Source organism: Amblyomma americanum, chromosome 4, assembly GCF_052857255.1.
Source record: "Amblyomma americanum isolate KBUSLIRL-KWMA chromosome 4, ASM5285725v1, whole genome shotgun sequence".
In the NCBI taxonomy this organism is placed as follows: Eukaryota; Metazoa; Arthropoda; class Arachnida; order Ixodida; family Ixodidae; genus Amblyomma; species Amblyomma americanum.
This window is the reverse complement of record NC_135500.1, coordinates 203,251,368-203,265,415: the sequence shown is the minus strand read 5'-3', so window position 1 is coordinate 203,265,415 and position 14,048 is coordinate 203,251,368. Positions and strand designations below refer to the sequence as shown.

Below are 14,048 nucleotides of genomic sequence, written 5' to 3'. Positions count from 1 at the left end.
ATTCTAGAGGCCCATGTACTGCGCAGTGTAAGTGCATGTTAAAGAACCCAAGGTGGTCGAAATTTCCGAAGCCCGTCACTACGGCGTCCCGCATAGCCTGAGTCGCTTTGGGACGTTAAATCCCATAAACCATAAACAATAAACCTTTTCAGCGAGGTTCTACTGTATTCAGTTGTGCAGTTGTGCAAATTTTCTTTTTTGGCTTTTGCTGTTGTGATGGTCATCTGTATAGCAAGTAATTTTTCAGTCATTGTGATGTTTGTTAGTCTATTGTTTTTCTGTGAGCAACATTTATATGAAAGTGGCTGCTGTTGATGCTCGGAAGCATTTTTGATTGCTGTCTGCATTGTTGCCTTGTATGCACCGACAATTTCAAGTGATGAGCGTCACTTTCTCTGATAGTCTCAATATATTTATTGTTCTGGCGCCTAGAGAGTCGGTTTGGATATTATATATATAAAATGTCATATCCATGGCACATCATGCTTAGGAAAAAGTACCTTTTTTGTGCTGTTCTTTTTTGTTTGTGATCTTAAATTGTGCTTCTTGAGATGAAGTGGCCAATAAGTGCAGACATGCAGTGAGCTAATACATCAGCATGAACCATAGGTGCTGTTAACATGCACTATTCTGTAGGTGCTTGTCCCAAATTTGAACAGATTCCTTCAGTTCATAGTTTGCCTGATTCTAACAAGTTGTGTGCTTTGAGTGCTTATTGGATGAGGTTGCATTAATGATGTGCATAATGAGCTTGCCTTCAGTGTCTCTCATTGGATGTATTGTGCATTAATGGGCGATAACTTATTTGTTTCAGGGCATCAACTTGAGTGGGGGCCAAAAGCTGCGTCTTAGCCTGGCGAGAGCAGTGTACCATAACGCCGATGTCTACCTTCTGGATGACCCCTTCAGTGCCGTGGATGTGCACGTTGCAGCCCATCTCTTTGAGCATGTTGTGGGACCAACTGGAATCCTGAATTCAAAGGTGGCGCCTTTGTTTTTAAACTTCATTCATGAGGCATTGACAATACTTGTTTCTGTAACTAGTTACCTTCTTGGTGGCACAGATGGCATATTGAAAATAATTTCTTCCGCCTTCCCATGCTCTTATGAAGTGCTCATCTCGTACATTATTTGCATGAAAGAAAAAGTAGCACCCTGACATTTCTATTTGCAGCCTTATACTGCATTATAGTAAATCACAAACACATTTGGTCTTGAGTCATGGCTAGTTTAACTGTGTAGTCATTCAGGGGATTGTTACACATCATGTATAGTTAACATAATTGTAGTGGTTTTAGAAAGCTGAACATTCATTTCTACCTGCAAAAAAACCAGCACCACTTTTGTCGTATTGCACTGGTATCAGCAGCAGGTGAATTGTGAATATTTGCTCAGAAAAAAAAAAAATTGAAAAAAGTTGAGTACCAAAAATAATACTAATAGAAATGTATAGCAATGTGCAAAAAACTTCAACTTCTGCTTTCCCTAATTTTAAAGCTTCATGTCTGGTTATGTCATTTTTCCAGGTTGCATGAAACTTGTTTCCTTATTCTTCTTGTTTCGCATAATTGCTTATCACATACTTCCCTACATTTATGTTGGAGACAGTATTAAGTACTGAGCTTGGCATGGTGTCTTGAGGACTAAAGCTGCCCAAGAGTAGACAGGGGTAGGGAAGCAACGAGCTCGTTATGACATAATTTTTTTTCTATGCTTGTGTAAACTTGTGTAGCACATGCCATGTGCCCCAAGGCAGCAAAATGCCCAAGACATGATGCTGCAATACTGACAGGACGTGGCTTATTTTCCTAATGTGCATGCTTTGCTCCTTCTGCAGACGAGGATCCTGGTGACACACTCTGTAACATACCTGCCCCAAGTGGACTGGATTGTGCTGCTCAATCAGGGTGTGGTACAGGAGCAGGGCACATACGAGGACCTTGTAGCTAGGGAAGGTAGCGAATTTGCAGCATTTCTCCAGCAGCACGTCAAAGCACATCCGAGCAGCAACAACCTTGCTGCTGCTGCCAACAGCAACGACTCCAAGGACAAGTACGCTTCATGCATAACACCTCCCTTCTCTGCCTTCTCTCCAATGTACATTTCATCTTATTGCTATTTTCCTGCTTTTTCCTATGGGTGCTTTAAGCTTTGCATACAGAGGTGCACCTGATCTTCATAATTAATATTAATCAGCATGTACATATAGCAAATCTAATTATGATGACTAATTAATGGGAATGTTCACAGTTGGTTTTAATATTGTCGAATTTTTGTTTAGCTATTAGCCACCAAACTAAAATGAATGTGAAACATATGCAAGCTGACCCGCAAGAATGCTTACGGGATTCTACTTTTAAAGGATCAGTTCTTTTTCTTTCCTCTGTAAGGGTTGGTTTTACTCTCAGTAGACACCCGTGTGTGTACTATAATGCCTGAATTCGTGTCAGCATGAAATGCATTTGATGCTACAGGGATTCTGCAGACTTGTTACTTATAACATGGAGCACTGCATAATAGCATCTTTTATAGGCCCAGTACTATTGCTTCATGATAAAATGCTGTGTGGGAATAAAGGTGCCAGAAATATCCTCCTTACTCTTGAGTAAATGATAGATCAGGAGCTTCATGGTAAGCAAGAGCCCCTGTTAAATGATTATGAAAAATAGAAACATTATTAACAGCATTTCAAGATAATCAGAGTACTGCAATTTTCAGTGTACTAATCATATGTGGCAAATATTTGATGCATCTATTAAAATTTTATCTTGGTGACCAATTTCCACTACGCAAACCAGGCATTTAATCATAGTAAAAGGAATCCCATGTAGTAGTAGGAAGTGCAAGAAACACTGCCGACAAAGGCAAGCTTGTAACCTTTGACCTTTGGGACTGGCTCACGATAATAGAGAAGTCAGAAAAACGCAGCACTCAGGAACGTACAAGTTGTTAAATAATACTTTGAACAAGTTATTTTTTTTGTGAAACCTCTGGTGCTTTTTACTGTAATGGCAGTGGTCTTTTCAGATAGGCAAGTTGTTGAATTTAAAAAGATTACCATTCTTATGTGCTCATGTGTCAGCATATACTTTTTTTGCAGGAGCTTGTGGTGTCTTTTTTTTCATATGTTTTACATTGCTTGTCTCACACATATTTGCAGACAAGCGGATCAGTCAACAGGCCGATCAATGGCAGACAAATGCAACCTGACTGAAGAAGAAACTGTGTGCACTGGATATGTAAGACATGGATTCTCTTGATTTTTATAGTCATGTTAACATAGTGCTCACATGTGCTGAAATACCTCATTCACATGTTTTTCAAAGAAATTCCAAAGAAAACATAGAACAAACTTACTCAGAAATGAAGCACAGATTAAGATTAAGTACTACATGCACATGCACATGCAAGCGATATTTGTGCTTCCACTTTTACGCTCAACAGCTAACTTATTTTAGTTCGTTGAGCTGTCAACAGAAATTGCTTGTTAGTTTGCTCAATAATTTTCAGTGCTTTATTTTAGCTAGATGGTGATAATTTAATGTTTTTGCTACAGGCACACTGTTTCTGCATAAAAGTGAAGTTTTCCAGTGCATGTATTTGACATAGTTATTTATTTCTGTGCATCTTGTTCTGTTTTAGCAATTCGCAACTTCAGCAGCTTGTCATGTACAGTAAAAGCTCGTTAATACGACCTGCATTAATTCGGATTTCCAGATAATTGGAATTGCCGGCTTGGTCCCGGTCAGTGCCCATATAAGTCTGTGGAGTCATACACTCGCTAATTTGGATGCACCAGGTAGTGCATCGACTAATTCGAACGGGCTCCCAAAAGGAAGATGCGTCCAGGTATGACCGACACGGCAAGAGGTTGTCGAAATAGCCCTACATAGAACCTGAATTCCATGGCGCAGAATTGTTCAAGCACCTCTGACAACGCCATGCAGCGGCAGGCGTGACGATGTGATGGCAAATGGACTGCTCCATCTCCGAGAACAGTCCGGCTGATTAGTTTCAGTTTCGCTTTTCTGAGCTTCGTGCCAGCCCGCATCGACGGCGGCTCAACCAGCCAGCACCACCCAGCCAACTGACGTCTCGGACGCCGATTGGCGTGTCACTTGTTTTTTCACCCCCCCCCCCCCCCCCCCCCACACACACACACACACACTTTTTTTTTCCCTCCCTGCTTCAGCTCCGTTTCCTTCACTTCCATCCACATGTCCTGTTCTTCCAGTGCTCAGGAGCTGCGCACTCCTCATGTGTCATTCGCTGTTCATGCGCCAAAGCCTCCTCTCGCACGACGGTGCATCTTATGATGGTTGTGACTGTGTAGCAGCGGAGCTCCACCATATCACACCGTGAAGGGGTCCAGGAAGGTCCTTGCGATTTTGGAGCAGTTCTGTTCTGATGTTCTCGACAGTATGCACGCTATAAAGTATTGATGGAAACGTGAAAAATAGTCATTGCCACGCTGTTCTTGTCTCAAAAGCAGGCACCCATTGCTGTCTTTCAGTAAGTATATGTACCATGATACAAGCAGTTCTTGACAGTTTTTCTGTGTTATTCGATAATCTGAACATTTTTTTCAGTTCCTTGAAGTTTGAATTAACGAGCTTTTACTGTAATCATGACTGCCATTTTTTTAATAACGGTGAGAGAGGGAGTGAAATTCGGGGCAAGCCCCTGGATCCCCGCACGACTCCACTTCACTCAAGTGTCTATGTCCCTAAGTTCTATAACACTGCAGCCCAGTCGATGGCGATGGTCTGCATGGCCTCCAAGTGCAGCAGGGTTTCCCAGTCCTCCCAGGTCTTGAGGTCCTCTAGGCCGCACGGGAGAGGGTCCGCCAGGCAGAGGGAGAGGATGCGGAGGGAAGAGGAGAAGGTTTCTGGGCACAAGGTGCAGGCAGGAGTGGGGAAGGAGGGATGGTAGCGGGCTAGGGTCAGGGGTGAGGGGAGAGTGTGTGTCTATAGTTTGCGCTAGTGTTGCGTGTTTGTTATCTAGGGAGGGGTAGGGCGGGGGGTAGAGCTGGCGCGAGGCTCTGTAGGCCTGCGGTCAGCTCGCTGAATGAGTGCATTTGCTCCTTCGCGAATCCCCATTCCGAGGCCACCTGGGGCCGGTTTAAAGAACTTTGGGCTAAAAGGTTGGCGGCCTCGTTTCTGGGATTCCCGGAGTGCGCAGGCACCCACATAAGCTCCACATGGCGGGGTTGGGGTGCATCGGGCGAGCCCAGTATGCCAAAAGCAGAGATGTGGACTCGGCCTCGCGCAAAATTTAGAATTGCAGTTTTAGAGTGTTAAAATGTTAAAATGTGTGTTAGCATTAGGCACTTGCCAATGATGAATTTGTAGCTGCAGCGTTAATTCAGGAAAATAAAGCTGTGTGTTGATTTCAAATACCTGCACCACCTTGTCAAACTGTTTTTTTTGCTTGATTCGATACATGACCAATGCCCCTGGTGTATTTTTCTGCAACTGCAGGTGGGCCGCCGCGTTTATGGCGCATACTTCAAGAAGGTTGGCTGGCACTTCCTCATTCCAGCCTTCATAACCTGCTGCCTTACTTTTGGAAGTGAGGTATGTGTGTGCTCACTGTTGCTATCCGCACGTTGCAGTCCTCTAGTGACTTAAAGGGCAACTTTGACGGTTTCTGGAGCATTTTTAGTTGATTTTCACTTACGGACTATTTTCTGAGGTAAATTAAAGAAAATTTCCTTGATCGTCTGTTGTCTAAAAGGAGTTCTATTTCTGAAGGTATCTCTGTTGCACTACCTTTAGAATTTGTCGCCACTCTTAGGCTGCTTGAGAGAATTGCTGGGCACAGTGTTCGTTTCTTTGCTTTTTTACTTTTTGCCAATGTATCTGATGCTCAAAAACTCGACTGACGATTAAAAATGTGTCTGATTTCGTTTTTATTGCACTCAGTATGGTTCTGCGGCTTGGCTGAGCAAGTGGTCCCAGGATGCGGACGCATCACGGAAGCATTTCTACCTCATCGGCTACGGATTGTTTCTCATCTCTTATGTGGTCTTCAACTTTGTGTTCTGGATTATCTTCGTTGTTGGTACACTACGGGCAGCTGTCTGGTTTCACAACCAGCTGTTGCACAGCATCATGCGTTCACCGCTATCCTTCTTTGACACCACACCAATGGGCAGGGTCGTCAACAGGTATGTTTCAAAACTCTGTATTGATGTCTGCTGTATCACACTTGCCATTGTTTGCACTCTTGCCATTGCCATTGTTGGCACTCTGCAACTAAGGACAGAGCTCTGCCTCTGACTAGGCAATAGCCGCTCTTTAAACGTACTGCACACTGCTGGAACATCCTACTCCCAGGCCTGCTGCAGTATTGCGAAATTTGCTGTGTTGTGAAGAAGCAGGATATGGTTGCAGCACTGGTGTGATGTGAAATTGTCATTTCTTTGGAAAAAAATATTTTTGTTTGGTGACGTTTTCGGTCTGCCTAGTAATGCACCTATTCATCAGCTACATTCATCATTAACAAGGTACAGTCATTATCAAAAATATTCAGCCCAAGGGGTTTGCTTCCAAGCCGTAAAGCGGGGCACTAAAGTACATTTGGCAGTCCTAAGCTTGGGAGGGTTGAGGACCTAAGTTTCTTCCACATTCATGAGATTAGGGTCCCTGAGTGTGGTGGAGGAGCCGCGCTGCAAGGCTCAGAAGCAGACCCCTTGGGCTGTATACTTTTGACAAAGACTGTACCTACACTTACAAAAGGGTCTTTTCACGCAAAACAGTATGTGAATAATTTTTATTGTGCTTCTGAAGAGAGTTGCTTTCCTTGACAGAGTTTCGAAAATGTAACATATTATACAGTGTAATGAACGGATCATCAGTGGTACCGACGAGCCCACTTTTAACGGCTGCAGTTATAACGAATAACGAACACTCTGTTATTACGAACGAGAGTGAAGCTACCATTAAAATATGTATTAGGGCTATGGCACTGGGTTTAGATATAGCGAACAACTGTGGTCGTACTACTCGGTTATAACATACGTGGAGGCATCATAAACTTGCTCCCATAGTCGAAAAACCGAAGGCTGAAGGTTGATGGCTGAAGAATGTCTTCCAGCTCCCGTGCTCGCCTACAAAAGAAAGTGTCAACTCCCCCCTCCCTCCCGTCAAAAAAAAAAAAAAAGCATTGCAACTGCAGTTAACTGTCGGCCAGGTGGGCTCGTCCATCAGGCTACAAGGTCAAATCGGTGCGCTCGTGTGCCGGCTGGGCAAAGCATGTTAAGTAGAAGTGTGGTAAGCACGAGACGGGGGCATTGTTGAAAGTGGAACCACTGCACACTGCAAGTGATCAACCAATGGCAGAGATTTGAGGTTTTTGAATGCCAGTCATGAGGCATGGATTGTTGGTCCACCCGATCACGTGGCGTGCGTCCCCTGCCCATCGCACCCGCGCTGCCATGTGCAGGCAGCATGAAGGCAGCACAGGTTCTGCTCTCACATGCACTGTGGTAGTTTCGCTGCTGCATCCTTATCAAGGATCGCAGATGAGGATGCCGACCTACCACCAGTTGCCGTGAACGCCTCAATCGCTGTTAGTATTATCATGTTCCTGAAGTAGCTTGTCTGCTGCAAGTACCTGTCAGGAGCACATGGCCACACTAGGGAGCTTAGAAGGCGGCTTGACAGGGGCTGCTTTGAAGAAACAGATGTCCACAATGGAATTTTTGAAGAAATAAACGCCACTTCTGTCTGAGTGTATTTTTGGCTGCAGAAGGGCAAGTACACTTACTACGAACTCAGTATACAATGAACACAATCCGCATGACTGTCAGGCTCGTTACAAGTGGGCTCGACTGTATTATGGTTAAACATGGGGCACTGTATACTAAGTGTGATGGCAGTGCTACTGCAGAACATGCCAGAGGACAGATTGAAGTGTGATTTTACAAATCCTGAGAAAATTCCAAAGTTACGGTCGTGCTTCGTGCAGTGTAGTAGTGTGGCAAAGTTGTTTGTTACTACTGCTGCCCCACTCTGGCTCTCCTGTTGTGCCTTTTTGGTGAAAGTGGCAATGCAAACACTGAGTGAAATCAGCTCATTGTGCTGCTCTGCCTCGTAGGTTCAGCCGTGACATTGAGTCGGTCGACAAGGAGGTGCCGATCAATGCAAACCTGACGATGTGCAACATTGTCTGGGGAATGCAGCTGCTCATCCTCATCTGCATCATGTCGCCTTACTTCACGATTGTGGTCATAATTGCGGTGTGCCTTTTTGCAAGCATTACGGTGAGGATCCACAGTTTGTGGTTGCTGCGCATCTCTTGCCTTTCTGTTATATGTTATGTGGGCCTTTAAACATAGTCAAAATATGGTCGTGTTAGTAGGGAGGCTATGAGGATAGGAAAGGGGCAGTAACTGTCTCACTCACAGTAGGCACCGGAGTAGTGCCATGAAAGAAAAAATGATAAACGACAGGGTGAAAGGAGGAAGAGAGAGAGAGTGCTACAGCAAAGGGTCCAGATTAACTTTTGACCACCTGAGGTTCTTTACCTTGCACTGGCATTGCACAGCACTCAGGTGTTTTCGCATTTTTTTTTGTTCGAAATGTGGCTGCTACGGCTAGAATCTGATCAGGGCCTGTTGGCACCCACCTTCTTGACTTATTTTCTTTCTGAAATATTATCAGGAGTGAGGGGCCATCACAATCACCGCACACACACAACTTGATATTTCTGCTTTTCTTTTATGGAGCAAAGTCTCATCGTGTGTGTCTTGGAGGGAGTTTCTGTATGTAAATTTCAATCGGCCTTTAAAGGGGACTTTTATCTCATTTTTGCCGTGTGTAAGCAAGCTCTCATGCCTGCCGCAGTGGATCAGTGGCTGTGGTATTCAGGTCACAGGTTCGTTGCTGACTGAAGTGCGTGCATTTGAATAAAGGTAAATTGCATAAACGGCCATGTACATGTCAGCGCATGTATGTTAGAACTCTAGGTCATTGAAATAGCCTAGAGCTCTTTACTGTGACATTCCTTATCTCTGACAGTGTTGCTTTGGCATGTAAAAATAATCAATGCAATTGATCTTTCAGTCAGTCAGTACCAATCTTTTGCAACAGAGTTTTACTATGTTGCTATGTCTTAAAGGCAACAGCATAAAAACAAACAATGCATGTAGGATTGAGGAATCCAGAAACCTCATTGATATCGCATGAAAAAAAATTGGCTTCTCTCTTTTGCCTTCTGTGCAGATAGTGTCGCTGCCAGCATTTCGGCACGTCCAGCGACTAAGGTCAGTTACACGTTCTCCCATCCTCTCACACATCAGTGAGTCCATCGCTGGTGTGGTATCAGTTCGAGCTTTCGGTGCCACCAAGCAGTTCATCAACACACTGGAGCGTCACGTGGACAACAACATTAACTGCTGCTACCATTCCCTGGCCCTGGACTGGTGAGAGATGCTTGCATCATTCACTTGTGCACGTTTTTTTTTTTTTTCTTTGCGCTTTAGCCAGCGGTCTTCTCACACATTGAAAGCATGGTGCAGGATGGCAGTCCACATGAAGTGCAGAAGATAAGCTCATTTGTTGAGCCTACAGCGTGCTTTCTTGATTTTAAAGGGCAAATGGTTGCATTTCAACTTCCACTACTGCTCAATAAACTAGTCGATGCGAATATAAACGTGACATGGACAGCATTAGCTACGCTAACCTCCTCTACTTCTTTCTCCGCGAAACTTTCCTGTTTTAGTGTCTATTCATTATGCATGTGTAAACGTTTCCTTGTACAATAAGTGTCTTACAAGCGTTATTTTAGTTTCATTGATTGTTGTTGTTTTGATATGTGTTTTCTTTTCCTAAGCGAACTGCTTTTTCGTGCTCAGGTTTCAGTCAACTTGTTTGTTTGCTATCATGACAGAAGTGCCGTCGCATGCCAATGCTCACTTGCTGTAAAGGGGGTGAGAACTTTGTCAAGCGTCAGTCACTTTTATTCCCACCCCCTCCATCAACATACAGTGATGGAAATAATATTATTATTATTGTTATTGGTTTTTGGCCCTGCACAAGAACTGTATGGTGTGATAAATTTCGATGTCATGAGTGAGGAAATTGCTTGTGTTTCAAACAGCTGCAGGCTGGTCATTGCCAACACCTTGGCACTTGTGGTGTCCCTGGGTGCATCGTTGTTGACCGTCACTGGGAGGGGCTCACTTAGCCCTGGCATGGTGGGCCTTGTGCTGTCCTACACACTGGAGGTGAGTAATACCTCTCGTTTTGAATTGACTTGTATCTTTAAAGGCTGCACCTTTAAAGGCTGCACCCCTGTTTCTTAATGAGAATCTTGCCATGGCAACTGAAGTGGTAATACAGCCGAGCCCGGATATTTCAAATCACTGGCTATATCAGATGCACAGATTATCCCATGAAAACCATGTGTAAAGGCATAGGAAGGTTATGTGGTATATCGAACTCCAATTTCGGCAGTCATTTGAAATATCGAACAGCGCGCTGTGCTCCTGCAAATGGCACTACTCATAATCGTGTCTTCGACAGTGTGTCACGCGCAGAAACGGACAGGTCAGCTGCGCGGCCTCGGCCACCAGCTGGCAGCGCTAACACTATGAAACTGTGTGACAAGAGGAACGTGAGGTGTGCTTGAGGGTAGCCTTCAGTCTCTTGTAGTACTCATTTTCCTTGCCACATTACTGTCATGTGGTAGAGCCAACCTACCTAATTAAAGCCTAGCGGGAAATGGCTATTATTTCGTTATATCCAATACTTTGTAATGAACCATTTCATTATGGCAGCGTTCAACTGTAATTGTGAAGCGCCTGATGCATACGTGTGTGTGTAATTTAGTAATGGTGATTCATGGAGGTGTTGAGAGAGTAGAGAATACCGTATTTACACGACTGTAAGTCGACTCGAATGTTAGTCAACTTTCCCATATCACATTTCAGAAAAAAAAAAAAAAAAACTTGGAAGTTGTTTAAGCTTGGCATTTAATAATAGAACGCGATAGCATTGTCCTGTGGCCGCCGCTTATCACCAGCGGCTATCCGCTGCCACACGCGAGCGTGCCCGTGGGCACATTCCAGAAGGAAAATGCATTAGTCACTGGACTACTTGTCCACACTTGCGCCATCATCCAACTAGCACTGCCATCGTGATCGCTGCTGCGGTCCCACAGCACGCCATTCTAACATCGTTGTTTAGCGAAATACCGCACTTCGCAAACAGCCAGATCACGACATCGCGTGGAACAGCTGAAAATTTTGCCTCGCTGCAGCTGCCACACCTGTATCACCCGTTGTGAACGTCGAACTTGCGCCCCGCACGCAGTTGTTCGTTTCTTCGGCGTAAAGAATGACAGCAATCTTGAATCTACCTGTGAACGAGCGAGCGCTGGTTGCTTACTGGACCTGGAGCACAAATGACAACTAAAGAAGCACTACTTTAAAATTGTCAAACATGGCCAGCAGTAGTCAAATGCTTAAGAGCCAAAGAGAAACTACGCTTGAGCGGCGTCGGCTCTTCCATCGGCTATCGACACTCCCTGGCGCCGCTGCTGTTCCAAGTAGCGGTGCTGCTGCGCTTGAAACAGTGACCTTTCCATCAGCTATCGACGCTCCCTTGAGCGCCAAGTGCGCAGTAGAAAGTAAAAAAAAAAGATGAATATTAGAACGTGAATGAATTATCGGGCGGCCGCTGATCTGCAGCCACGTGTTGGGAGCGGAAGGGTGGGGGTGGTTTGCTGCTTATCGACGGCCACCGCGCACGGGAAGGGGATGCCAGTTTTGTGCCTCGAGGCCCCGACCCCCTTGGACACGTGCCTGCTTCCCAGGCTCTTTACCTCCTCCCTTAAGGTGCGGTTGAGGTGTCTACCAAGATGCCAGACTGTTACTGCACCAAAAAAACAATTTTTGTATTAATTCCGATGCATCCTTTCATCCTACAGTGTTCTGAGTGGTGTCATATGTGCGCATGTACGTGTGGGTGGGTGTCCATGCACCCGGGGACAGTAATGCTTTCGCATTCCTACACAAAGCATTGTTAAGTGTCTCCACTGAATTTTTTTTTCCAAATTATCAGCTGCCAAGTTGGTGGGAGGAGGCCTCTACATGAGTGCAGCCCTTACATACCATATTTACACGATTAATTGTAAGTCGACCTATTTATTAAAATTTGAAAATCCGAAGTGGGGGGGTCAACTTACAATCGAAACGAAAACATCGCACTATAAGTAAAAACAAGAAAATCGAAATATCAGGCATGCTACAGCGTGGTTGCATCTTTGCTGCACGGCTCCGTCGCATCGCTCTTGGTGCTGGCCTTGAGCAGCTGCTACGTCAACGCGCAAAACTGGCACACCCTCCCCACGCACGCAGGCGGTACCGGCCGATGGCAGCTATCGATAAGCAGCAAACTGGCACCCCACACACGTGGCCTAGCTGACTGCGGTTGCTGATAAGCGGCGGCGGCCCGATAACGCAATCGCATTCTACGGGAAGCTCAAGCATCCAACAAGTTGTCTTTTTACTTTCAAATGCATGCTCGGTGCTCAAGGGAGCGTTGATAGTTTATGGAAGGGCCACAGTTCCAATCCAGGCAACACCCCCTTTTGGAAACGGCAGTTGTGCCGGGGACTGTTGGTAGCCGATGGAAGAGCCGACGCCATTCACGCGTAGTTTCTCTTTGGCTCTGATGCATTTGACTACTGCCAACCGCGTTTCACAAGTTTTTAATGTAGTGCTTCGTCAGTCACCATTTGTGCTCCAGGTCCGGCAAGCGACCGGCACTAGTTCACGGCTACATTCAAGATGGCTGCCATTTTTTTTGCCGAAGAAACGGACAGCCGTGCACCGGGCCTCAAGTTCGACGTTCGCAACGGGTGATACAGGTGTGGCAGCTGCAGCGAGGAAAATTTTCAGCTGTTCCACGCATGTGGCTGTTTGCGAAATGCGGGATTTCGCTGGGCGACGACGTTCGAATGAAGTGCTGTGGGACCGCAGCAGCAATCACGACGGCAGTGGTAGTGAGGACGATGACGGAAGTGTGGACAAGTAGTCCGGTGACTAATACATTTTCGTTTTGGAATGTGCCCACGGGCACGCCCGCGCGTGGCAGCCGATAGCGCTGGCGACAAACGGAGGCTGCTGGATAATGCTATCGCGTTTAACTACTCAAGGCAAAGCTTTAACAACCTCGAAAGTTTTTTTATTTTTTGGAAATGTGATTTGGGGGGGTCGACTTACATTCGAGACGACTTACAATAGTATAACTACGGTAAATGTATACAGTGGTTTTGTTGTACCTTTGACTTCGCATGATGAGCGCCATAATGATGTGCTATTCATTACAGGTGTCAAATGCGGCATCGTACACATTCCGAATGTTTGCCCTGCTCGAGACTAGCTTGGTTGCAGTGGAGAGGATCAAGGAATACATTGGACTTGCTGAAGAGGTGTGTGCATGAACTATTCTTCATATCATTGTCAGTGTGTAGAAGAAACCTTGATGCTTCGTGACATCACAGTGAGTAGTTCCATGAAGGACGTTGACAGTAAACCCAATAGAAGACAAGAGGATCTTTCTTAGAAGACAGAAAAAACTGCTGGTTTGGTTCATTTGATTCATTGGATTTCTTGCTGCAGCAGATGTAAGTGCTCGGAGCCAGGAGACTATGTGGCAACTGTAATTACTGATTTGGTTGAAAGCAGTGGCAGCATTGAGATGCCTTGGTTTATAGTTTATGGAGTTTGACGTCTCAAAGTGAGGCCATGAGGGACACTGTAGTGGGGGGCTCCGGATAATTTCAACCATCCGGAGTTGTTTTTCGTGCACTGACAGTAAACGAACGTCTAGGATTTTGCCTCCATCGAAATGCAACCGCCGTGGCCGGGATAGAACCCGCATCTTTCAGGTCAGCAGCCAACTACCATAATCACTGAGCCACCATGGGGGCTTCATTATGATGAATATATGTAGATGATGAGTGCAGTGATGCTTAGTGTACTGATGCAATTAACAAAACATCAGCATCATTATAGGGGAAGGCTGTCATTTAACTTT

At 45.3% G+C, this 14,048-nt stretch overlaps 1 protein-coding gene across 3 annotated transcripts in view; it reads left to right on the top strand.

Moving 5' to 3' along the window:
- LOC144129112 (multidrug resistance-associated protein 1-like) overlaps positions 1–14,048 on the top strand; it is a 58,919-nt gene that overhangs the window by 31,151 nt on the left and 13,720 nt on the right. For all 3 annotated transcript variants that reach the window (XM_077663025.1, XM_077663023.1, XM_077663024.1), the window contains exons 18-26: positions 815–982; positions 1,838–2,052; positions 3,161–3,239; positions 5,481–5,576; positions 5,925–6,169; positions 8,101–8,266; positions 9,228–9,427; positions 10,105–10,231; positions 13,339–13,440. In XM_077663025.1, the coding sequence (XP_077519151.1) occupies positions 815–982; positions 1,838–2,052; positions 3,161–3,239; positions 5,481–5,576; positions 5,925–6,169; positions 8,101–8,266; positions 9,228–9,427; positions 10,105–10,231; positions 13,339–13,440 (1,398 nt within the window). The remainder of the gene's footprint in view (positions 1–814; positions 983–1,837; positions 2,053–3,160; positions 3,240–5,480; positions 5,577–5,924; positions 6,170–8,100; positions 8,267–9,227; positions 9,428–10,104; positions 10,232–13,338; positions 13,441–14,048) is intronic.